The sequence below is a fragment of the Tigriopus californicus genome, chromosome 7 (assembly GCF_007210705.1).
Source record: "Tigriopus californicus strain San Diego chromosome 7, Tcal_SD_v2.1, whole genome shotgun sequence".
Taxonomy (NCBI): Eukaryota; Metazoa; Arthropoda; class Copepoda; order Harpacticoida; family Harpacticidae; genus Tigriopus; species Tigriopus californicus.
In genome coordinates, this window is record NC_081446.1 from 6,002,319 (window position 1) to 6,025,765 (window position 23,447).

Below are 23,447 nucleotides of genomic sequence, written 5' to 3' on the forward strand. Positions count from 1 at the left end.
AACACTGTCGTCAAATATATAGGTGCTCAAGATGTTGAGCCGCCCATTGGTCTGGGATTAAAACAAGTTATGTTGCCATTTTCCCTTCCTCTCCGTCAAATGACCCCAACTGTCCTCTCAACATGGACGAAAATGTCTTCCAGACGGTGGTCGTCACAACAAAGCGCCCATTCCATCTGCTCTAGTGTCCTTCTTTCCCCCATTTTACCTTATCTTGCCGACTACCAAGCATACAGGATTTGATTTGTTTGCTGAGCTGTGGCCAAATTAAATCCTACTGCAGTTCCAGTTCAACTGATGAAATGATCGACGTTCGAGAAAATACAGGTTAGTAACATTTGAATGCTACAAAGGACATAGTCTCGAGGTGAGCACCTGATATCTATAAAAGTCTCTGAAATTGACATAGGAACGTTATTTTGTTTGAAGACTCTTCATGAGAAAAAGCCCTTCCGGCTCTGAAAATGGCCATTCCCATGGTTCAAAATTCCCATGAAGCCACATATACCGATCAATAAGTCGGTCTCTTCAGCCAAAACTGATATGATTCAGATGGGATGGTTTTGTCGAAAAACAATCACTTTCACACTTAAAAGCACACAAAAATCAAAATGCATTGGAGTGATAGCTTGATAATTATGATGAAACCATGAAGTTAGTCCACGTTAACTACGATCAAAATACCATGGATAAATTGAGGGAAGAAAAAAAATAATTCGTGATAAAATGATTGATAATTGAAGTAACGAAATGTGTATTTCATATGCTTATCTATGCATTAACTGATGACGTAGAAATAATCTCGAAAAAATAAGCTCTATCCAAAAAGCAACCTAGAAAATGGAAATTGGAAATGATATGACAAAAGAATGTTTCTGGCTCTTTTTTGGTTTTTATTATGTCAAATGACAACTCTCTAACTCTCTCGCTCTTGATTGGCATCTTGAAATTGTGAGATTGGATTTGGATTAGATAATTGATTCCTCAGATCCCGGCCAATTAGAAAAGTAATACAAACTACTGAAGAATGTTAATCCTTGCCTCAAATCATTTTAATCACAAGTCCAAGAACAATGAATGTGGATAGCAAAGACTCCACACATTTCCAAGGTCACATAGAATTAGTCGAACGGATTGCTTGTAGACCATCGTAGAGAAAAGTGTTTCACCGTTGGGATGACTCTTTCCCTGAGAGAGATTTGCGAGTACGAACACTTGTGATCCTGGATTCCAAGGTACGAAGGATCAGATAACGAAAACGTGCGACAGGTTTAAAATCTGTCAGTTCTTAAGCCAAACACACTCATTCCCAAGGCAAATCGATAGCTGCATAGGTCTGCTTGAAAATTGGTCCACGGCCTTCCAAAAGTGCGGTTTTTTTAGAAGTATGGGTTTACAGCGAAAAATGAAATTTCGTTTGGCCTATATGTATTGCTCGAATCAAGTCTAACAAGAACAAGACACGAGACTTAGTGAAACTTAAGACTAGCTAAGAAATGAATAGTGTTGACATGGAGAGAGTAAGTCGTAGACTCTCTTTTTATTCATAGCTAAACATGGCTTTATATACAGAGAAGAGCATTGCGCTTACGGCGCCTATTCCAAGTCTGTCGCAACATGTTGGAACATAGAGTCCCTCTTTGGGATCAGGGTGTGGTTCTCTCATGACGATGCTTTAGTTCGTATACATATATCATTCATTGAATTTGATGTTTTGACTTATCTTGATTCAAAACGATTGCCAGATATATGATCTCAGCCAAATTTGGGCCCAAAATTTGACTTAGAGGAGACGAGAGGTTAGACAAAGTTAGATGCTAATGTCTGCATAAAATTTGAATCTTTGGCCTCCTCTTCGTCATCTACATACGATCGTATCGTAAGTGGACCGAAAACTTTTTTGCCACGTTTTCTGCCGCTTATAAAACTATTGCCAAATGACCATATTAGATATATCGATTTCCTCTAAGATTTTGGTGACATTTTTGCGAACTTCCTTAACACTACTGTCCAAAAAATGCCAGGCAGCACTATATACATGTATTCCATTCTTGAGATCTTAGTCCAGTTTCATTGGCCTGATGATGTTGATGTCCAAAAGCGATAGGAAACCAACCTTTTCGGAGAAGATCCCTCAGGTCCTCTCCTTTTCTTCAACATTTGTTCACTTCGATAAGTTCGATAACCATTCCCAGTTGAAGATGGGCAAAGCTTCTCAAACATGTGGTTGGATCTATTGCACGTTTACGTCCAGAGATAGTAACACGATGCTAACTCTGTCCAAGTTGATTGCTCAGGCACATCTTGAATATACTTTGCCTCTTTGGGCTCCAACTAATTCAGCTGGTTTGCAAAAGGTCGAGCAAGTTCAAAAATGTTTCACTCGGAACATTGAGTAAATGAGACCTGCTGTCAAAGACTTGTAAGGTTAGGATTGAAGAGTATTCCGAGAAGGCATTTGATGCTGAACGTTTTCAAAGCCTTCATGAGCTTTGTCCCATACCAGGGTTTAGGGTCAATTGAAGTGATTGTACACGCTTAATTTGCCTATTGCGAGCACCTTCAAGCCCTCGTGAATCTAGAGGCGAAGTTTATAAATGGTCGTACCTCTGAGTTGAGGATCAGACGTCAGCCAGAATGAGCATCTGCTCGCCACTGTCCGTTGTACATTTTCAATACCGTTTAACATCCAAGCCCTTAACTCCGAGGTAACTGCTTTAACCTCTGGCTAGTTACAACAATGAAGTCCACCTCTCTGCTTTCATTGGCTCCCTGTTTCTTCAATTTGTTCCGCTCAAATATGATGCCAAATTTTCTTGCAGTAAGTATTAATTTTTTCATTGCCCAAAAAAATTAAGCATACTACCACTACTATTTAAGTTTCCATCTTATCAACGTTGAACCAAACTCTTTTTCTTGAAGCTCTTTCCTGTTTTTCATGGTTATTACTCCACATTTTGCAAATATCTTATGTTTTGTGAGCCAGGGAGTTACAAGAAGATGTGCAAAATATCGACCCATGAGCCATTTTTGTTCAACTCAGGCACTATTCCAATCCTCGCTTTAAATAAACCACATCTTGGCCAAAGGTCTAAGAATGCCTCCCGGCCAATCAGCCAATATCTCTATGCAATTCTACTGAATACTGAGCGTTCCTATAAAGAAAGAATAGTGGGATTTGGCAAAATGCCATCCTCAAAGTAGGCTCAATCAATATTCTCAATCTCATGGGATGTTTTTAGTTGTTTATTTGCATTTCTTGTATGTCCAGCATACATTTTAGAAGTAAAAATGGCACACTTGGAATCATAAATGGAACAATTATATGTGCTAGTGTGTTCTAGGACTTCATTAAATAGAGGGAGGACAGGAGGGAACTATGTTCAGAGGTATTTGGCATTGGCAATCAAAGTGGGGTTTTAAGATAAAGTTCCAAGCTTACAAAGACTGCGGGGCCGGCTTATAGTAAATCTTAGGGGCAGCATCACTAGGAGGAGCAGGCTTGTAATACACACGGGGAGGAACTGGGGCTGAAGGAGTTGGAGCAGGAGCGGCGGGTTTGGTATACTTTTGTTGAGGACCAGTGGGAGAAGCGGGCTGCTCATACTTAGGCTGAACGGGAGCAGGAGCCGGGGCAGCGGGTTGTTGATATTGGGGAGCAGGAGCCGGGGCAGCGGGTTGTTGATATTGGGGAGCAGGAGCCGGGGCAGCGGGTTGTTGATACTGGGGAGCAGGAGCCGGGGCAGCGGGTTGTTGATACTGGGGAGCAACAGGGGAAGCAGGGACAGGAGTGCTAGATGACGTCTCATACTTAGGAGCAGCTGGGGCGGGTTGGTAACTAGCAGCTGGAGCTGAAGCCTCAGCAGAGGGTTGCTCATACTTGGGTTTGGATTGAGGAGCGGGTTGGTAACTTGGAGAGGGAGCCGATGCTTGGGCTTGCTGGTAACGTTGTTGAGGTTGAGGAGCGGGCTGAGATCGTGGTTGGTAGCTGGAAGCGGCTGGGGCTTGATCATATTGAGCCTCACCTTCATAGGTCACTTCAGCCTCATAGCCTGGAAAGGACGAGAGAGTAGTAAAGAGACTCCATGGATCAAAATGAGTAAATATATCCAAACTTACCACCATAGCCGTTAACTTTGTATGTCACCTTCTGAAGACGACCATCAGGAAGTTGGACGTAGTAGCTTCCGGAGGTGTTATCACCATCCCTCTCTTCTTCTTGACCAAAGTCGTTTTTGGAATAGTCATCCTTAACCTGCCATTGGAAGTTGTATTGAGCCGGGGCATCAGGATACTGCTCCTGTTGATAGGAAGAGGGCGGGTTGTCAGCCAAAACGGCTCCAATGATAAAAAGGATGGCAACGGAAAAGGTCTGAAATGAAAACAAGGTAAGAAGGTTCATTCGGCCCAACAAGATATCACTGCACTTTAAGTCCTTTTGGCCAACGAAACGAACCTTCATGCTGACAGTCACTTCACTATTTGCAAATGATAGGCAAGAAAAGGAGCTTTGGGAGAGCTCAAAACTGCGTTGAAGTCTCTGGATTGATATGAAGTGGATGGAAGGAGTTGAAGAACTGATGCCAAATATTCTTCGATTCCAACTTTTATACCAGTTTCAAAATAACAAGGGAGCATAACCAACACTTGGCTACAGGTATTTTTGTTTCGTGTCTTTTTAGCGTACGCACTACCACCTTCCATCGACATGGGCCTACAAGCTCCACTAACGTCACGAGATTTCCATTATCCTAGGGAATATCATGTAAGCGTCGTAGTTCAAGTTGTGGTAGAATTCAACCCCAGGGCTTGTTGGTGTTGATTTCTTGAAGAAATGTACTGGCCTCTTTTCAAGTTCAAGTGCATTGCATGACGCACACTTCCACGCCATTGTGGCAAACTCCTGATCGCCGTCGATATGAATGAAGTCAGCATTTTTGGTGTATGCGTACAAACTCGTACAAACAGATCAATCCGGTATTTTGGTTTCATTGCTCTTGGCCGACGTCAACGTTAGTTCAAACTTCGGACTTCGTTAAAGCTACCGAGTTCTGAGGATGAAATACTCCAAGATGAAATNTGTCGTTTTTTCTATTTTGAGGAAACGACACGGCTTTCCTATGACCGCCTAGTAGGCCATTGCGTTGAATCAAGACAGTCACTCTAGTATCAATAAAACAAGATTAATCATGCAACATAGTACATTTAAGCGCTTTTAACTCAAACTCAGTAATGATCTCCTTGACATACAACTCCGTCCATTTACTAAATATTTCTGAATTAATTTTGAAAGTTAGCAGAATAATGAAATACTCATGAACCTCAAATTAATCAAAACCAAACAAATCGTCTTTCAAATAAGTGAAATATTGCGAAAATCTGGCTCAAAAACACGTATAGATAGAAAATCAACAAGAATCATTTTACTAATTGATGAGGAACTTACACTGACAAAATAAAAAAGAAATGTATGGAATAAGCAATAAAAGTACATGCACATAAATGTTAACATATTAGAATATCTGGGATGGACCATTGATAATTTTGTTGTAAACCACAAATTTGACAAAAAACATCAGCCATTGGTGAAACATGAATGAATTAACTTTTAGTAGAGTTTAAACTTCAACTTATCCGGAAGTTTGCATAAAAGGCAGGCATTATTTAAAGGGCACAGAGTAATTCCATAGTACACTACACTAGATTTCAATTTGAACTTTGGACTCCAATAAATTGTTTTTTTGCAAAAGCATCCAAAATAGTCCAATAAAACAGGTGTCATATCTATTAAGATATATTATTCCATGATTATGAAGCATTCAAATAAGTTTAAAGAACATGATGTAACTCAAATAATATTATTAGCAAAAAAGTATTAACTGATTTTGTTTAGAGCAAATTCTTGATTTGTCATGAATACCCAACTAACACTTTTCAGTTTTAGTACTTTAAGACATGTTAAAAGTCATTTTACGTATATTTACATGGTTGGTTTGAAGCACATACAATTAATGGTTACGAAAAATGATATCAGTCACATATTTTGTCCAATACTTAAGCCTATAATTGCCCATGATTGACTTTGCAGCCGCATGCTTGTTATGGTTCCAATGGGTCGGATACATGTGATACGTTCAGACTTCCAGACAAGCGTCAGCGATCTTGAAGTTTGCGTCTTTTAAGGGACATATGGGAGTTTCTCTCCAACGCAGTAACAAGTTTAACATCTCGGACGACAGAACGAACATTTAGCCAGTCTGCCTCCTTAAAGAAAAAGGATGACACTCCAACCCGGGTTTCAACATGAATTTCAACATGGGGTCCGAAGGAGATATGTTTTGGTTAAGTAGCTTGAAACAACATTGCAATCCGACTACTATTGTGGAAGCCGGGGGGGACGCATTTTGGAGGGTCGTTTTGCTGAATGGCCCGGACAAAGACGTTTAAAGTTTTGACCTAGGTGTAGCTTTAATTTTAAAATGAAAGTATTCGTGTTTTTTTATTACCTCAATTATATTCATCCTTGGGCCTCCACTATTTATCCTGTTCATATCTTCTCTACAAACATTACCCTTTATATCGTCCATCTCGTCGTACGCTAATGATACCAAGTTAGTTTTTGGAAGAAATTATGGTAACACTCAAGACCTACAAAACGATTCAGATCAGGTTTATGATTGGGGGGCTGGGAAAAACATGAAGTCAAATGATAAAATTTTTAAAACCATGACGTTTGATCCCAAGAGCGTCGAACAGCCGGCATATTTAGATCATTTAGATAGTTGTCAAAAACCAATAGAAAAGGTCGCCTCCGTTAAAGATTTGGGAATAGTTGTTACGAATGATGGAAAGTTCGAGGAACATGTCCAAATTAAAGTGAGCAAGACCTTTCAGACATGTGGATGGATATACCGCACCTTCAAATTCCGAGACCCATTTACTATGGAAACTTTAGATAAATCAATTGTGCAGCCGCACTTGGAGTATGTAGCCCCTGTTTCGGCTCCCATGATTGCAGCAGGTCTAGATAAGATTGAAAGAGTGCAGCGGAGTTTCACGCGAATGATTGCTGGCATGAGCCATTTCAGTTATTGGGATCGGCCCAAATCCTTGGAACTATACATACAGTTCTGAAAGAAGATATGAGCGATACATGTTTATCTACATGTTTAAATGCCTCCAAGGCCTTTGCCAAAAACCGGGAGTTGTACACATTTTGAGCGATAGAAGAGGCATGAGTTGTACCATTGGACATCGAGTGAATTCGATGGACAACAGGATCTTGAAAAATCTTAAAGCCGGTTTTGTCTTGAACAGAGGCCCTGACCCGTTTAACCTTTTGCGGGTAGCTCTCCGACAATATACGGTTTAGATGAACCTTTGTTAAGTTTTAAGCGCGATCTTGTTCGGTTTTATGCAATCGATACATGCCCAACCTTACGTTCAAGGATGGTTCAGAGCAGCAAACTCGAACACATTATTGGACCAATTTTTTTTATCAAACATGACTTCCTGGGAAATCATTCCCAAACATCGGTTAGAAACCCGTAAAAATTAAAATGGAGGCAAAAGNGTGATACCATTCAACCAATAAACCTGCGATTCACTATTTTGCCAAAGGCATAATAAATCATATTCACTATACAAGTTTTTTTATTATTTGTCTTTGCCTGGCCGCATTCTTTCACACGCCCAAAACCAGCGGTTGAATGAATCACCATCGCACCTCTGTGTTATAATATTGTTTGTTAATTGTTCATGTCAACATGAATGTGACACCCCAATCATTTCCTACATGCGTATGTCTTAGTTTGTTGAACATGGCGACTTGACTTCCTTGCTCGGTTTTGGGCCTGATTTATGCCTCTTTTGGCTCATCCGGAGAATCTTAAGGCTAATCCACTCCATTTCCAGGACAATGGCTTAAGAGACTAGGCCCTGAATGCAGTCTTAAACTGGAAAAAAATGACCATCTCCTATTTTTGTTCTCAAGCTTGGAGGCACAATTCACAAATCTCATTGAAAAGTATTTGCTGGCTTCCGCATTTCGATGCCACAAAGACATGTGATTTTCTTCCAACGGTCACAAACAAAGCCATTCTGACAATTCTGAGAGATTCAATCTCCATTAGAGTGGTCGATGAGTGGGTTTAGAACCCCCTGATAATCGTTAGAGATCGATGTCCAACATTTGTCCATCGTGTGGAGAGATAATCTTTGTCCTGCCTCATTTAGGTCGAACTTGAACGAAATTTTTATCGACAAGGCGGCCATGAGGTGCAAATCAACATCGTTTCCAAAAAGATGCGTTGTCAAACATCCTCCCCAATGATTATCTTTTAAATGTACAACTATTTGCTCGCTAATGGGAACTGCTTAAGCGAAATTGCCGTCTTTCACAATCAGCTCGAAGTTTTCTCTTTAATGATAGTTAAAAAACATATGGAGCTTTGTAAATATTTTTTCAAATCTTTGCCTGTTTTAGCTATTAAGTGCGTGGAATAGGCCTTGTCAATCCAAAGTATAGAGTCATTCCTGACAAGGATGAAGTAGAAGGAGAAAAAGAAGAAGAAGAAGAAGGCCCCCTGCTGATCGATGGCACCAAGCATTTCATTCAATTTATATCCAAAGCTCGTGCCTCTCCCTTCACTAAGAATGAGAGAATGAGTGAGGGAACAGTCTTAGCATGTTGAGCGATTTTTCATTGGGATCGAGCATACGCCTATCAGAAGTTCGAGTCCCTCCTGCTCCGTTTCAACCAATGTACGTACGTAAGTATTAAGAACAATCATGCATTCGTTCACTGTGCTAGTTAATGGTTGAGAATCGATGCCATTAAAAGGGCTTGGAATTTCCTGCTGTATATTCTTCTCTCCAATCATGGAAACCAAACGTTTTGCCCTGTCTGCATGTCCTTGTTGCTTTTGTAACGTGTAGTACATAATGTAGTGCTCAGTAGTACGAAGTAGGCTTTGTGGCTTGTCTTTTATCCATTGAATGTTGGCAAAGCAATTTCAGCCGAGAAGTGGTAAGGCAACAAAAGGGCGGAAAAATCGACTACAGATACGTCAACCATTTGACGGATAACCCTCCGCTTAAGTCTGTGGCGTGTGCATTGGTCCCTAATTGCTCAAGTTTTTGTTCACTAGATCGTATAAGCCAATTCCTCTTCTATAAGAACACTACCAACTAGTGTATGTACACTACCAACATCAGTGCTAGAAATTGGACCTCACCCCCTTCAGATTTCAGATCCCAATCTCGTTTGTAGGCCGATAATTCTTCCACAAAGAGGGTTAGATGATTCTTGTCAATGCCTTTGGGTATTTCTGGTACGCATATGAGTGATAATTTCCAGCACGAGATTGTCCCCTTCAAAAGAGGGCTTAAGATATGAAGTAGATTGAATGAGATAGTAGGCCTCTTTAAAATGCCCATAAATAACACTCCCATTGAAAGCTAATTGGACAGACAACACCTTACTAATATCGCCAAGGTTCCCGACCTTGCCGTCGGTCTTAGTACGTGAGCAATTTTTCTGCCGGCTTGTCAAAAGCAGTCACGCTATGCCAATTTCTTCGCCAAATAAATGACATGACATCTACTAGAAGCCATAGACGCCACATGAGCGAGGAATGCTTTTACTATTCTTTTCATCAAAATCCACTTGAGTGTTGGTTGCTACACTCATTGCGACTCTGAAGCGAAGGAAAAGAAGGCGGAAACATCCGTTTGTGCGATCGGGGTCCGGAGTCTCCTTCAGGGAATTTGTTCTTTCACGCAGATTTGAACGCTGACCCCAAAGTTCGAGAGGAAAAACGAAATGAGGAAGCATTTTCATAAAATTTGACCGCAACTGGACGAATCCAGACAATGAATCCATTTCCCTTGGAATTGGGTTACAATCGGAAAACGTGGACGTGTTCTTTGAAGGAAGCCAGCAAGTGGTTGGTAAACCTCGACATTCACGAAGGAATTTAGTTGCTCATTGTCCATTGAACAGTGATGCCAAAGGGAAAATGAAATGAAAATAAAAATGGCAAATCAGTTTGAATATCTAGTCATGCATTTTGGATTGCTGAAAGGAATGGCCAGGATAAATACTTTGGGATGCACTTTAAATGGAGACGAAAGACAGAATTGGGACATTTGTTTGGCTAAGTGTGATCAATTATATTCAATGGCCATGCATTCCACTCTAAGCACACGTTAGGTCAAAATGCTGTCTTTAGTAGAGCAAAGATCATTTGCTGGGATGTGGAAATTCCCGTCGAAATAGAAAAAGATAAGCTCATATGAGATCACCGATCTCGTTATAGATTTTATCGCCTGCCAAACAAAATCTCTCTCAGAAAGGTCAACATGCATGACAATCTAGTCGACGTGCTCTTCCACTGCCTTTCCAAACACAAAAATATATGAATGCCCATTAGCCAATCTTTGTCCATATTCAATGGTATCGTAATGGAAAATGATTGCTTTCTTCTGATTCTCTACTGATCTCGAGTTGTCGGATTTTGTAGTTTGAAGAATCACATTTTCATTACATGATTCGAGGAGGATCCTAGGTGTGGATTTCAGTGCCAACCGTTGGTCAAACCTTTTGGTATTGAACTGCAGTGCCCTCAAGTGCATGTTGGAGCGCCACTTTTAATGGATAAATATATCTTTTGAAAAAGACATTTCTTCCCTCACCACCGGCCCAACCCACGGTCACAAACGGTTTCGTGGTCAATGCATCGATGCATGCAATTTTACTCAAGATAAAGAGCTTGAACCCGTTTCGCTCAACGACCTTGCCTGAAATAGGAACTATTAAGCAGCAACTATTTCGGTACCCAAAAGTCTTGAGGTTTTTTTGCCGCATGCAGCTCCAATTTTCACACTAGCTTATTGACAAATTGATAGCCTGATCCCGAACGAAAAATTGACCTTGAAATTTGACCTTTTTAATGGCAAATATATCTACAAATCAGGCCAAACACGACGAGAAATGGACATTCAGATGGATGGTGCCCATTCCAATCCCGAGTAAGAATTTCAAATGTCTAATTCTGTGAATTCGAAGCTATTCTAGGGTAGAAATGACCCGGTTGGTTTAGGATTGCAACGAAATGTGCAGGAGGCTAAAATAAAAGTAGACAGGGCGAGGAGCTTGTCTCATTGCCGTATTGAGCCAATTTACTTATTGAGAGTAAAATTGATGCAATAGAAATTAAGTTAGACAGTAATCCATGAAATAACACACTTCCATTTGCATGTCTATTCAACCCTGTTGAAATAGATGTTTCAAATCGATGATTCAGATGCGTTATGGCCCAAGAATCGCATCGTTTTTCTCATAACCTGACTGTGTCGATGATTCGCTTCTCAAAGATGTTTTGTAGCACCATTGTTTCAAGTTTCAATTACAAGGGCATCATCAAGTGACCTTGATAAAGTGTTGTCGCTCGAATAGAAACTATGCCACAATACTATTCAACCCTAATAGCTACACAGACACACATACCACAGAGACAGTGACCACAAGCAAACGTTTCCTGGGGGGGGGGGATTAATTCCCTCTTTTCCCTCCAGAACAAATATCAAATCTTGTATGTGAGAATGACGATGACTTTAATGATTGGGATTCGAGTCATTCCTGTCCACTTACGGACACCTAACGGGCAAATTTGGGTATGTCGAGCACTTCCTGAAATCAATACATATCCACGGTGCAATTAAGCTGTCTCTTGGACCCATTTTTGTTCATTTTTGGGCTGAAGAATTGCCCGAAGACTCCCTCCTCCTTTTCTATCCATTCACCTGACTCCTTCTGACACTGAGAGATCTTGGAATAATGCCTCCCGAAAGCGAGCAACCAACAGTAATCAGGGCCCGAAAGTCCTAACGATCATCGACCACAAAGGAAGGAAGGCATGATGATATTCAACATTTCCAATGGAACAAACCGGGATATCATGCCATTCATTCGCATTCTCAGGGTCTTTATCCGACGAGTCTTCCATCAAGATCTTGCACACAATGTCCCCAACGGGAATATGGAGTCTGACCGCAATGACGCGTTATCTTTTCTCAATTATTAATAATTATAAGTATGAGCGTTGGGATCTTGGTATGTTTTTTCGTCTCTCATGCCAACGATGGGAGTGTGAACAGCCCCCCTGAAGGTTTGTTAATTCGATCATTTTTGCTCTAAACAGCTCTGTTCTTCTCGTTTCGTCTCGGACCACGGAGACCATTCAAGAAGCCGCTTAAAATCAGAAGCAAGGTTAAGGTTAAACTTGGCCAATGCAACCTCAGGTCATGACGTTCCAGTCACCAACTCCCATTGTTGTCGCCCCGCACTTCGTCATGAATATTTTCCCCATGGGCAATGAACAGGGCTCTAATCGCCATCTTACCAACCAACCACCCACCCATCGATCCATCCATTCATGATGGCACTTTTGGCCATGCTCAAATGCGACTACCGAACGACTGGCTAATCAGTAACCATCATACGGGCCTGAGTTTTGCATAATGAAGCTCTAAATACTGTAGTACTTTACCGCCCATTGCAGATTTTAGGTGACTTGCAATGCGACTGGGAATGAGACTGATAAAAAGGATCAGACCCGAGTGGGTTGGTAGCCTCACACAAAACCTCACTTACCATGCGTTTTTCCTATTTCATTGTCAGGGACAATAGCTTTGCCTTGAGGAGATGTTAATCACCATCCTTTGAATCTGTTGCGGACAACCAAGAAGCTACTTGCCCATGCATGCACCACGATCTCGACCTGAACTTTATTCAGTACCTGCATACGGTGGCAACCAATGAGTAAGATCTTTTTCTTTTCTACGTGTATGAGAATAATGTTCTTGCGAATGAAAATGGCTCAAACTTTAACAAATGGGGGGAGGGGGGGGGGCGCTCAGGTTGCTAAGACAGTCTTCAAATTCATGATCACCATTACTGCCACCATCATCATGATCACCACCAACATAAGCCTTCTTCTGATTGTACTTAAGATAACCAATAAGCCCCAACCAGGCAATCTTCCGGGGCTTTGCTTCCCTCCCTGCCCATCATCATTTGTTTGCTTTGAATGAGATTCGCGGCGTTTCTCTCACTCATGTCAGACAAACGATCAAAGAAGATACATTCGATCCATCATGGGTGGCAAATTATTGTTTCTTAGACAAAACTGCGTACTACATGTTGATTGTTGTCTTGATTGTAAAACTACATTAAAAACGAACACCGCAATCAGTATTACTAAAACGTACAGTATGTGCTTTATTTCCAGTCCTCAGAGCTTAAAGTGATAGACGACCTTGATAATTTCAGAGCCCAGAATGCTATGGCCATCTAGTACGTATACACTTCCTCTTTGCTCGGCAAATTAATCAACACTCTGATGAGGATGAGGATAGATGATGCTCGAGTTTCCTGCTGATTTAGAAGATTTTCTTTTCCACAATGGGCATCTGCTTGCAGAGACATCTTCTTATCACCTCTTTCCTGACGTTTTTGCACCTCAGCACTGACTAACAATAAGCTCATGACTTCATGAAGTGGAATAATTGGATTAGACTCACAAGTTTGGTTCACGATTATCTTAGACTCCCGCCGATAAAAAAGGCGATCACAGCAACTCGGATTGATTTCGTGCCCTCCATATTTAGCCAATCAGATCCACACCCTTCGAACTTCTAGATCAATCCGACTTCACAGATTCCTTCCATGCCAAATTCGTGTCATTAGATTCTTATAGAAAAACCTTGCAACGTGTGTCAAAGTAGCTTTATTGGGTACGTAGTATGGATAGTACTTGAGAGATTTCTTGGGTGGACGTGTAGGTCATACATAGGTATGGGCGTTAGGTGGACGCTCGGGGTGATGACAAATTGCTGAACATCTCGTGATTGATCATGGACACCTTTTAAATCGCTATCCTCACCTTTCATCGCGTGATCGTGGGGGTAGCTGTTGTTGCTCCGCTTCTATTCTTTTTAGATCCACTTCTACGCAGAAGGCAGACCAGATTTTCAAATGGTGAGGCAAAACTCCGCAGGTCGGACAGATCAGCCCCACCGCATCCATTCAAGGTCTCGTTCACTCAGCATTGCGGAAACCAAATCTGAATGAAGGCATATCTAATGACCGGATGGCTCAATAAGTTGGCCGTCTTGCTAATCAAGCAACTAGTTAACTAATCGCCAACTTTTGTCACGATGAAAATGGTCAACGTCTAAAGCAGGTAGAGATTTTTTCAAACGCGATTCCACTTTCTGCTAGTGTGAAGATGGCCATGTATCAATTTTGCATGGTAGGTTAATTTCTTGATAAATGGTTTGAAGGAGTAGAGATGTATCTTGGGAGACTTATGATGCCAGTGAAAAGGGTCATCAGGTCGGTTCAACCATCAAGTAGAGCCTCTTAACAGATGGCAATGAGATGAAGGGTCCCCTTGAATTGCTTGCCATGAGCAACTATGGCAAGATGGAGCAATCTCCTAAATTATACGGTTGTCAACCCAAGGAAGGTCGGTTCAAGTAAGTGTTGCTTGGGTCTATGTACCATGTAGAGCAATTCACCCCTACCCAAAAGGGGTTAGCTCGGCCCCTGAAAGTTTGGAAACAAAAAAAATCATGGTTGACTATAAAAACGTGCGAAGTCGTGGTGGACCAACTTCTTCCAGAGAAATATATGTACAACTGATTATTGACGTGATCATTGCCGAGTCTCACAAGGTAATCATAAAAAGAACAGCCTAGGGTCCGCCTTGAAGTGGCGTCGTTGCTTTGGCTTAGGTGGAGATCGGCTGGCCACGTTGCGTTCATCAAGCTCATGAACCCACTATGCTTGGCAGAGATTGGTCTCCTGAGGAAAAATCCGTTGCAAATCTTGACCAAATCCAGAACTTCCGCTCCTTCGTTCGATTGCTTGTGCCTGCGTCCGTGTGTGTGTGTGGGTATACATGTGTATCCGAGGTCCTCGAGCACTAAATAAGAAAACAATATGAACAAGGATTGTGGTGCGGTGTTTTGAAACAAGGTCACCGGTTGAATTGAGGGTTGGATTTGGAAGCAACCCAAAGATCCAATGAACGAGACTGCAACCAAATTGATAATGCATGCCTTCGTCTCCGAGTCGATGAAAGTATTTGAACAAGTTATAAATTGGAGGTTTATGAAATCAAATAGGAAGGTCGTTGACATATTGGAAGGGCCAGTAGCGTGTTGAATGTGGGCAGGCAGATTAATCGCTCTCGTATTGATCAAAAGAATGATGTAGTCCAGAGCTTTATCCACTCGTCTGACCTTGTTTGAGCTGATTACGATTGTCTTGACAAACCAGTAACTTTTCTGTTACACAAACATGACCATGCTATGTAACACGTCCAAAAAGATCCTTCTCAAAAAGCAGCCAAGGTCCACGAGGATCAGAATCAGACTTATGAAATCGGAAGCCTTAGCTCCAAAGAGCAGCATTCAATGTCATCCGTATGCGTTGCCTCTATTGCACTGTACTTTGATCCATGGCCGAAAAAATGTTCGAACGCATTCTTGAGATAAAGCAATCATGGTTGACATGCCATTGAGAAGATCAGAGCTAGCTGGAGAAGTCGGGGAAGGCTTCGATTCCGCGAACATCATCCATTGTCACCTGAGAAGGAAGTTTTGGGTCGACTACGGACATACGCTGTATGAAGTGACACGAATTAGGCCCTTTGAAAGGAATTTCTCCTTGACTTTGTCAAAATTGGCTTGCAAGGAAGGGTCTCACTCTAGTCATAATATTTGCCAAAAACGTGTTCAATCCATCTCCTTTTTATGCCCGAGCTGCCAAGTTCATTACGATTAGCTTGGCGCTTCCAGCTCTCAATGCAACGTTCAAGTAAGACAAGTAATTTAATGAGACACTGCACTTCCTTCAAGAAGTATGCAACCGCCTTCTGTGAAATTGGCGAGCGAAAGAAAACCCTTGGCTAACCCATATCTACGAGTACCGCCTCAAAAGAACATTGGGCGAACTCAAGCTCAGTGAAAACTGAATAGCTTATGTGATAGCAGGTATTAAAGTGTCTGCAGCTAGTTAATGGAAAGGGTCAATTTGAGCATAGGTACTTTTCTTGTTTTTTTTCAACTAAAACCCAAATCAAGGATTTAGTTGATGATGCAATAAGTTGAGTGAATCCAACACATCAACATACTCGATTTTGTTGGTCTTAGGTTTGGCATCTTTTTTGTATTGTTTGGTTCTATCATGAGTCCTTGCATTTAATAAATTGAATTTGCCCACTTTTTCTATATTCAAGGACACAAAACATGTTTGGCTATCAAAACTTGCAGGCTCGATGCTAATGAAACCCAAAACATGGTAAACAATTGGTATGAATGTGGTTAAATCATGTGTAGAAAAATCCTCAGTTTGATTATAAGCCAATATAATTTTGGCGAATTGTCTGAAAACAAATTTTGTAATTGCCAATAAATCATGGTATTTCTTTCTTCTAAATATTGGATCGCTCTGCCGACCTTGCTTGCGCATTGGGGCTCATGTTTAAAGGCTGAGCAGTTTGACCGAGAAAAGTGCCCGATTGTTGATCTTAAGAAACAAGCAAGTAATTCCAATATGGGTCCAAGTGTTTCAGATTGATCTCTGTGGTGAAAAGTAGACGTGTGTACCTTGTCTTATCGAAATAGTTCAACATACTATTAATGCATGACGGCACAGACCGAGCTTAAAGAAAAAACCTTGTGCGAGTTTGAGGCGGGATGTGCATTTGGGCCCAGCTTGCCGACTCGATTCCAGTTTGAGGCAGGTTTTCAATTTGTTGGAACTAGATCAAAAAACCCATGCATCTCATTTGCTTGCAATTGTCATTCATTTTTAAATGTACACAAAGTTGGGCGCAATGCAGAATTTAATTCGTGGAATTGCTTCAAGGTAAAGCGAAAGATAAGCCTTCTATTTCGCTGCAAGTAAGTTAATACGGCAAAGTGCCGAAACTGAAATTCTAACCTTGTTGCAAACCGATTAACAAATTGCTGCCTTTGCATCAGCAAAAAATAAAACACTAAAATTGCATGCGCTTAAGCCATAAATGAGTGATGGAATTTAGCTTAGTTAGCGAACAGTAATGTTACCTCTAAATTCCACATGTTGCCAAAGCGAACTTTGTTTAGCGTACTTATCAAGCTGTTGGATTGTTCGAAGTTTCTTCCGTGAGAAAAGTGGATGTACATATATCGTATTTCGAGCATTTGTATCATCATAACGAGCCTATTCTTAAAGTTCCTTTTTACTGAAGGTGCAATTTCTCAACATGATGAAAATAATTTGGGTGTTGTTGTTGCCTAACGCATCCATACATTAAGGTTTTCTTGAAACAAATAGACCTCTATGGCTGTCTAGGCTTGAAGTTACCGTTGAATCCAGTTTCATTTCCTGACGTGTTTGAACTTTTTTCGATAACATGTGTTAAAAGGATAACGGGAAAAAGTTTAAGATATTTCAAGTGACGGATCTTTCAAGGCCTCAATTAGGTCCATTTTACCTCCAAGCTATTCATAGGTATGATGTACGTACAAAAGCTCCTCGCCATGATCTGGTCAAATCCGATAAATTGCTTGGTTCCGATATCCATCAGGACTTCCTGCCGCATCTCATTAAAAGGCATCAGAGCACTCCACTATCATCGCACCTACTTGAGCAAGAGGAGTCTATCAGTCTGGCCATGATCTTCTACTGCTATATCTTGTAAAATGGCGGAAGATCAAAACCAAATAACAACTGACAGTTTGTGCGTAAGCAATTGAAGCATCCAGGATGTCAAGAAGAAATATGTCTCTTTATTGTTCACGGACTTCCTAGCAACACAGTTAGCAGGAATGTCATCATCATTAGACATATTCAAAATTGGAAATCAAAGTCGGACGCTTTGAATCGAAGTTGAGAACAAGAAATTTGGCAGGCACGAGCGATTGTACTATCTTGTGGGGTTCGCTCTTTTTTCATATCGACCTCTGGTACAGAGCAAAAGACGGGTTCATACCAGTCGATATATAAGATATTCACAAGTACGAAGGTATATAGGATATGCACCGCAATCCTTTCACTTAGAATTCATTGGAAACAATCGATAAAGCGATCATGGAACATTAGGTCAACGAGATCATTCATCATTGAAGGCCGAGTGGTATAAAAATAGAGGTACAAAAATATCTGAGCTCGCCAATTTTGTGCAACTGTGCAATGAAGACTTGATCTTCACGATTATTGATTTGGGTGGGGCGGGGAGTGGCACTCGATTCTTGGGGAACTAAAGAGAATGGAGCCATTCTTTTGCTGTACTCAGCGTTAAAAGGGGAGTCAGTTTTAATCATAATAGAGTTAAAGCAAACTTAATCTGTTTGGGGTCGAGTATCTTTGCAAGATTTGGATGTAAGCGTTTCAGTGTTTTCCCGCCACAAACAAAATGAGATCCATGTAGGATGAGGAAGAGGAGGAGGAAGCGGTTAATCCGAAACTGGAATACTGTGAGGTTTCGTGGGAAGCTAAGGCCGCCAAAATGGCCACGCCGAATTTCAATCGAATCAAACCATCATGGAGGATTTGCTTCCATATGGTAAGTGTCGAAACGATGTCATGGGTGGCGGTGGAGGTGGTGGAAGCGGGGGTGAATCGTCGCCACTCGTCATGAGAACATCCGCAGAATTCAATTTCCGGAGACCGTGAAATCGCGCACTGTGATTTGCCCGCGTGCGCTTGTGGTGGTGGTGTATGTGGCCATTAGGTACTTGATAATTATTGCCCGGAGATTTCCGTGGTAATGTGGCCGTGTAGGGGTACGGTCGAATGGGAGAAGTGGGCGAGGAATTGCCCCAATAGAACGAAGACGATTGTTGCTGGCATTCCGGCTCCCTCATGTCCTTGTGAGAAGTTGTGGGCGTGAACCCGTTCAAAGGTGGCTGCAACTGCCGGGTAGAGGACACTGAAGAGTGTCTCAATGGTATGTAGGTAGAATCGGGTAATCCAGAACTGGCTAACCTCGAACCTGAAAACCATTCAAAATTAATGGTTGAAGAAGAAAAAAAAAAGAATTCTCGAACGGTAGTTTCAATTTTATCACCTCTCAACCTCAACCTTCATTTGGATTGGTCGCAAATTCATGGTCAGTATTGAGCGGTGAAGAAGAAGCAAAACCTACCAATAGAAGTATGAGCCATAATTGGGTTCATCAGTTGTCTGCCGCTCGCGATATCCGAAAAGTGGTGGATACTCTGTGTAGGCGGCGGATATCCCAACGAATCCGAATCCTCAAAGACGTCGTCCTCCAAGGTGGTGTTGTATCCCGCCGAATTGTGACGTTGAGCATTGCGTCTTAGTGTACCATGCTGTGAACAGGATCCTCGAGCCAGGCCAAAGGGATCCCCGTTTGGGGCAAAGGGCAGGCCATTCCCGTTCTCTTCTTGTCCAGGCATGCTCAAACTTCTCGCCAATTCCTAGGTACGGAGAAATTCGTTCCGAGGAGAAAACATTTTTGATAGCTCAACTTGTGACCGAAATGCTTTGCTCAGATGCCTACCTTGTAATCTAGTTTGGCGGAGGAGGATGTGCTGTTGCTTCTCGTTCGGCCTTTTTCAAAGGTCGGATAGAGGAACTCCTTCTTTAAAACGCGATTATATTTGGATGGCGTGTAGCTCTCAATCAGGGGATTGGTTGATGTGGAATGGAGCACATTTTGAGCTACGAATGGAAGGGGATAAATGGTAAACATAGCTCTCCAGGCATGCAATGCATGTGCAATCTTGTTTATGAGACATTTCAAGGTTAACTTACATTCGGTTTTAATACGATTTCGATTGTTCAACGTGGGCGTCGAATGATGTTGTCCCAAGCATTTGCAAAAGCAATAGAAAAACACCAGGACAAGAACCAAGGCCATAACCACAACCAAAACGATTGAGATAATCATAACCCTGGGCATGACTTCCTCCTCTTTCACTGCGTTTTCCAAGGCTAGAAATTCGAGAAAGCCAATGCGTAAATCTTGACGGAGAAATGCCGTTTGCTCATTGAACCCACCTCTAGTTTTGACAAAGAGTTCTTCATAACTCTCCGAAAGACCAGCCTTGTTTTTCGCTTGAATGCGCACCAAGTAGCTTGTCTCCGGTACAAGATTTGAGATGGTGGTCTCGTTCAGCCACCAATTCATTTCGTTCGCTTCCAAGGTCTTCTTCTTAACTTCCCGACCCGTTCGTTGTTGGTAGACGGTAAGTGCAAAAGTTTGATTGTAACCCCCGTCAAATCCCGGATTCCAGGACAGCCGAACCGAATTGGGCGTCGTAAGCACAATGTGAAATTGCGACGGCTTTTCCGGCCTCCCTGGCTCAGTCAGGCTGATCAGATGCTCATCGGCCCCATAGCCGTTCTCCGCCACACACTTGAACACCGTCGAGTAATGCTCGGTCCGGATGTTGTCCAACTTGAGTAGAGAGTCGTAGGTATTGATCTGGCCATGGACGGCTTGCGTCGGTAAGACCGACTCGCCTCGATTCGGATCCGTTGGATGGACTTGCTTGGTTACGTGTGACAATTTTGAGGTCATGTGCCACGTGAATGAAGGTTCGGGCATGCTGATGGATCGGCACCGTAAATAAGCTGGGGAGCCACGTTGAACGGCAAATTTGGTGAAAGCCATCTCCTTCAAGATGAAGGGCTCGTCTGAAATGGAAAGTCGGCTTCAGAAATGTAACCCACCATTTTATGGACCAAGAAACCAGTTGGTCTTTTGATTTTGTAAATGATGGCGTTCAATCGTCATTATCGCTTCCATTTCATGTTAAAGGGGGCTTATAACAACTGCAACTGCGGGAATCTCGTCTCCTGGTGTCCGAAGAAATGTGCTGCCTCAATTTATTGGATTGAACCTCTTCCACTTTTCCATCTCGCTTCTTCCATCTTCTCCTAGCTACTACATATTTGGTAGACTTTAGCACTAAAACTCAATCAGGGCCTGATAGAAGATACATTTTATCTCTTCCCCTCGCCTCCGTTAGTCCAAACAAAAAAGAAAAGAACTAGGAAAGCTCTGTTCGATATTTTTTCCCGTCCATCAATTGCTCTCGACTTAGGAGGGAGGGAGAACGAACCAAAAGCTATCAAACCAGTCGATTTAGTTAGATTGACTTACGATTGATGATGAGGCTAGAAGTCTTGGTAACCTCCACACCACGAACACCATTATTGGCCATGCACACCACTCGACCACGATCTTCACGGTTAGCAAAATGGATTGTCAGGGTCGAAGTCTGGTTGATCACATCCACAGACACCTCCTTACGACTTCGCCAAGCCAGGAGACCCCCGGGACGATCAGGTAAATGCCACGAGATCGTGTCGTCCGTGAATGGATTGGCTTGAATGGAGCACCGAAATTCGGCCTTGGACTCCTCGACGATAGTCTGATCCGGAGTGATGTAATTGATCCTGTAAAACGAGAAAAAGAGGGGGTGTCATTCGGAGTCATGCTCTTCTGATTCAGGTGCAAAAGGCGTTTATCACTTTTGATGAAAGTACGTGATCTATTTTCTGGTTGGGCCTTTATCGCGTGCAAAAAAAGTGCACTTTCTCGCCTTGTTGAAAAGATGTTTCCTTTTTAGGGCAGATATCGTGCCCGGTTCTCCTGATAGCCCTCCTAAAGAGGTCTGCTACTCGCCCTACTCATTGAGAATGAATGCACTCCAAGCTCGAATAACGGCTCTCTTTTGCATCTATTTATTTCGCTCGTCTATGCATGGAATGTTCCCCCTCAGAGAACACTCGCAGGGTTTTCCCAAGCTTCCTCCGTCGCCCTGGTTTCGATGGTTTTACCCTCATTAACTATTTTGTCATTATCTCCTTAGGCTTTTGCCAGGGTATTTGTAGTGAGGCCAGGATAATTAGGCCTTAGGAATCGAGCACATGGGTCGTCCTAGCATTATAAGATTAGGTTAGGAGATAAGGACCTTCGCCCAGCGATGCCAAATTTATGCGTGTTTTTTTTTAATGTCATTTTGCGATAGCTTGGTCCTAACAAGATGGGACAAGACCAGATACAGCAACTCGCAAACACTCAAGAAACGATCCCCAACTAATTACTCACTTGGGTGGATAGAGCACATCTAGATAAACGGAGATGTTGGTCTTGAAGTCTCCGTAGCTATTTGATGCCGTCACGAAGTAATTGCCTGCGTCTGATCGTTGAGTGTCAGTTATGGTCAAACGGTGCTTGAGCTGGCGAATTCGGTTCTTCTCGGCTGACGAAGGGAAAGTCCAGGCGTACTCGATTTCGGGTGGATTGCCAGTGGCCTTCAGGCTCAAGTTTCGAGACTCGCCCTCTACAACGGTATAGGTACCCATGACCTCGGCAGGGAATATGGGTTTGACTGGAAAGTAATGACCAATGACGATGATTAAATTGGATGTCTCAGCTTGAAGCAGCCTTTCTTCACTCTGACGCGGGGGTCGTCAAACAATAGGAAGCTAAGGCCGATTTGCAAGTTTGTTCCTTTTATGGAACCGTGGAGTGGAACGACGATTCAGCTATTGGAAGTGCGCGTTCAGACTACCAAAAGATTCTTGGCCCATCTGGTGCAGAACAAAGCTTTTTCTTAGTAGATATGCATTTACTCCAGTGACTGTAAAATTCAAAAATGCACTTAGCCTAGAGTTAAAAGTGAAAGGTAAGATTCAAGAATCAGTTGCAAGGCTTGCTTTCTCCCCACTAGATAAGCCAATCTCATGATGGTGTAAAGTGCATACTTCCATAGCGCTTTTTGATGGTGCCTTCCTTTGAATTGTGGAGATCAAATATGCTCTGGTATGAATGTTATTAGTTTGGGGGCTTTTCTAGTTGCCCATAACACTCATATAAAGTAGAGCTTGGGCGGAGCTTTGTTGTCGCAACAAAATTGACTTATTTCTCAGTTGCCAGAGGCACAGAAGAATCCTCCTATTTCGCTTTACCACCGAAGACAAGCATGTACTCGGGAGATGCTGAACGTATTCAGCCGGAGGAGGAGGAGGAGGAGGAGTAGGAGGATGTCGGACTCGCATGTTACTGCATGAACATGTACAGTTCATAGTGGTGCCCTATGGACCCTCGAGGGGTCTGGCAAGAAGGACGGACACCCGTACACACGCAGGACACACGCATACTAGCGTACATACTACCATATACATTCAATATGCATCCGCCTTGACGCCACAAAATTATCTTGAGATGGTGGCAATGAAACTGGTATAGATATCTCCTTACTTGGATGATTGACCATTCTGGAAACCAAGAGGGCTTGTTGGTGTAGTGCTTACTGTACATTCCATGAAAATGAGATTGGCTATTACAATCTGGTGAATTCGTTGATACATGGCCAATGTATGCATGCATTGCTACGCTGTGTCCAGTTTTACA

The 23,447-nt window shown here is 42.3% G+C and overlaps 2 protein-coding genes across 3 annotated transcripts in view; both read right to left on the minus strand.

Annotated features, from left to right (window-relative positions):
* Positions 1-3,240: 3,240 nt before the first annotated feature.
* Positions 3,241-4,760, minus strand: LOC131883609 (DNA translocase FtsK-like). Of its 2 annotated transcripts, XM_059231121.1 has the most exons (3): positions 4,457-4,760; positions 4,120-4,372; positions 3,241-4,052 (listed from the first exon to the last, which is right to left on the minus strand). In XM_059231121.1, exons 1-3 carry the CDS (start codon positions 4,460-4,462, stop codon positions 3,439-3,441), a joined length of 873 nt encoding a protein of 290 aa, XP_059087104.1. In that variant the 5' UTR covers positions 4,463-4,760; the 3' UTR covers positions 3,241-3,438. The 2 variants fall into 2 exon arrangements, with proteins under 2 accessions (XP_059087104.1, XP_059087103.1); XM_059231120.1 differs by having other exon boundaries at positions 4,120-4,459.
* A 13,064-nt stretch (positions 4,761-17,824) lies between these two features.
* Positions 17,825-23,447, minus strand: part of LOC131883547 (nephrin-like) — a 44,448-nt gene continuing 38,825 nt past the window's right edge. The window contains exons 13-19 of the mRNA XM_059231037.1: positions 22,140-22,422; positions 21,189-21,484; positions 20,081-20,719; positions 19,835-20,014; positions 19,581-19,741; positions 19,203-19,497; positions 17,825-19,049 (exon numbers count right to left, since the gene is read on the minus strand). Of these exons, the coding sequence (XP_059087020.1) occupies positions 18,589-19,049; positions 19,203-19,497; positions 19,581-19,741; positions 19,835-20,014; positions 20,081-20,719; positions 21,189-21,484; positions 22,140-22,422 (2,315 nt within the window). The 3' untranslated portion in view covers positions 17,825-18,588. The remainder of the gene's footprint in view (positions 19,050-19,202; positions 19,498-19,580; positions 19,742-19,834; positions 20,015-20,080; positions 20,720-21,188; positions 21,485-22,139; positions 22,423-23,447) is intronic.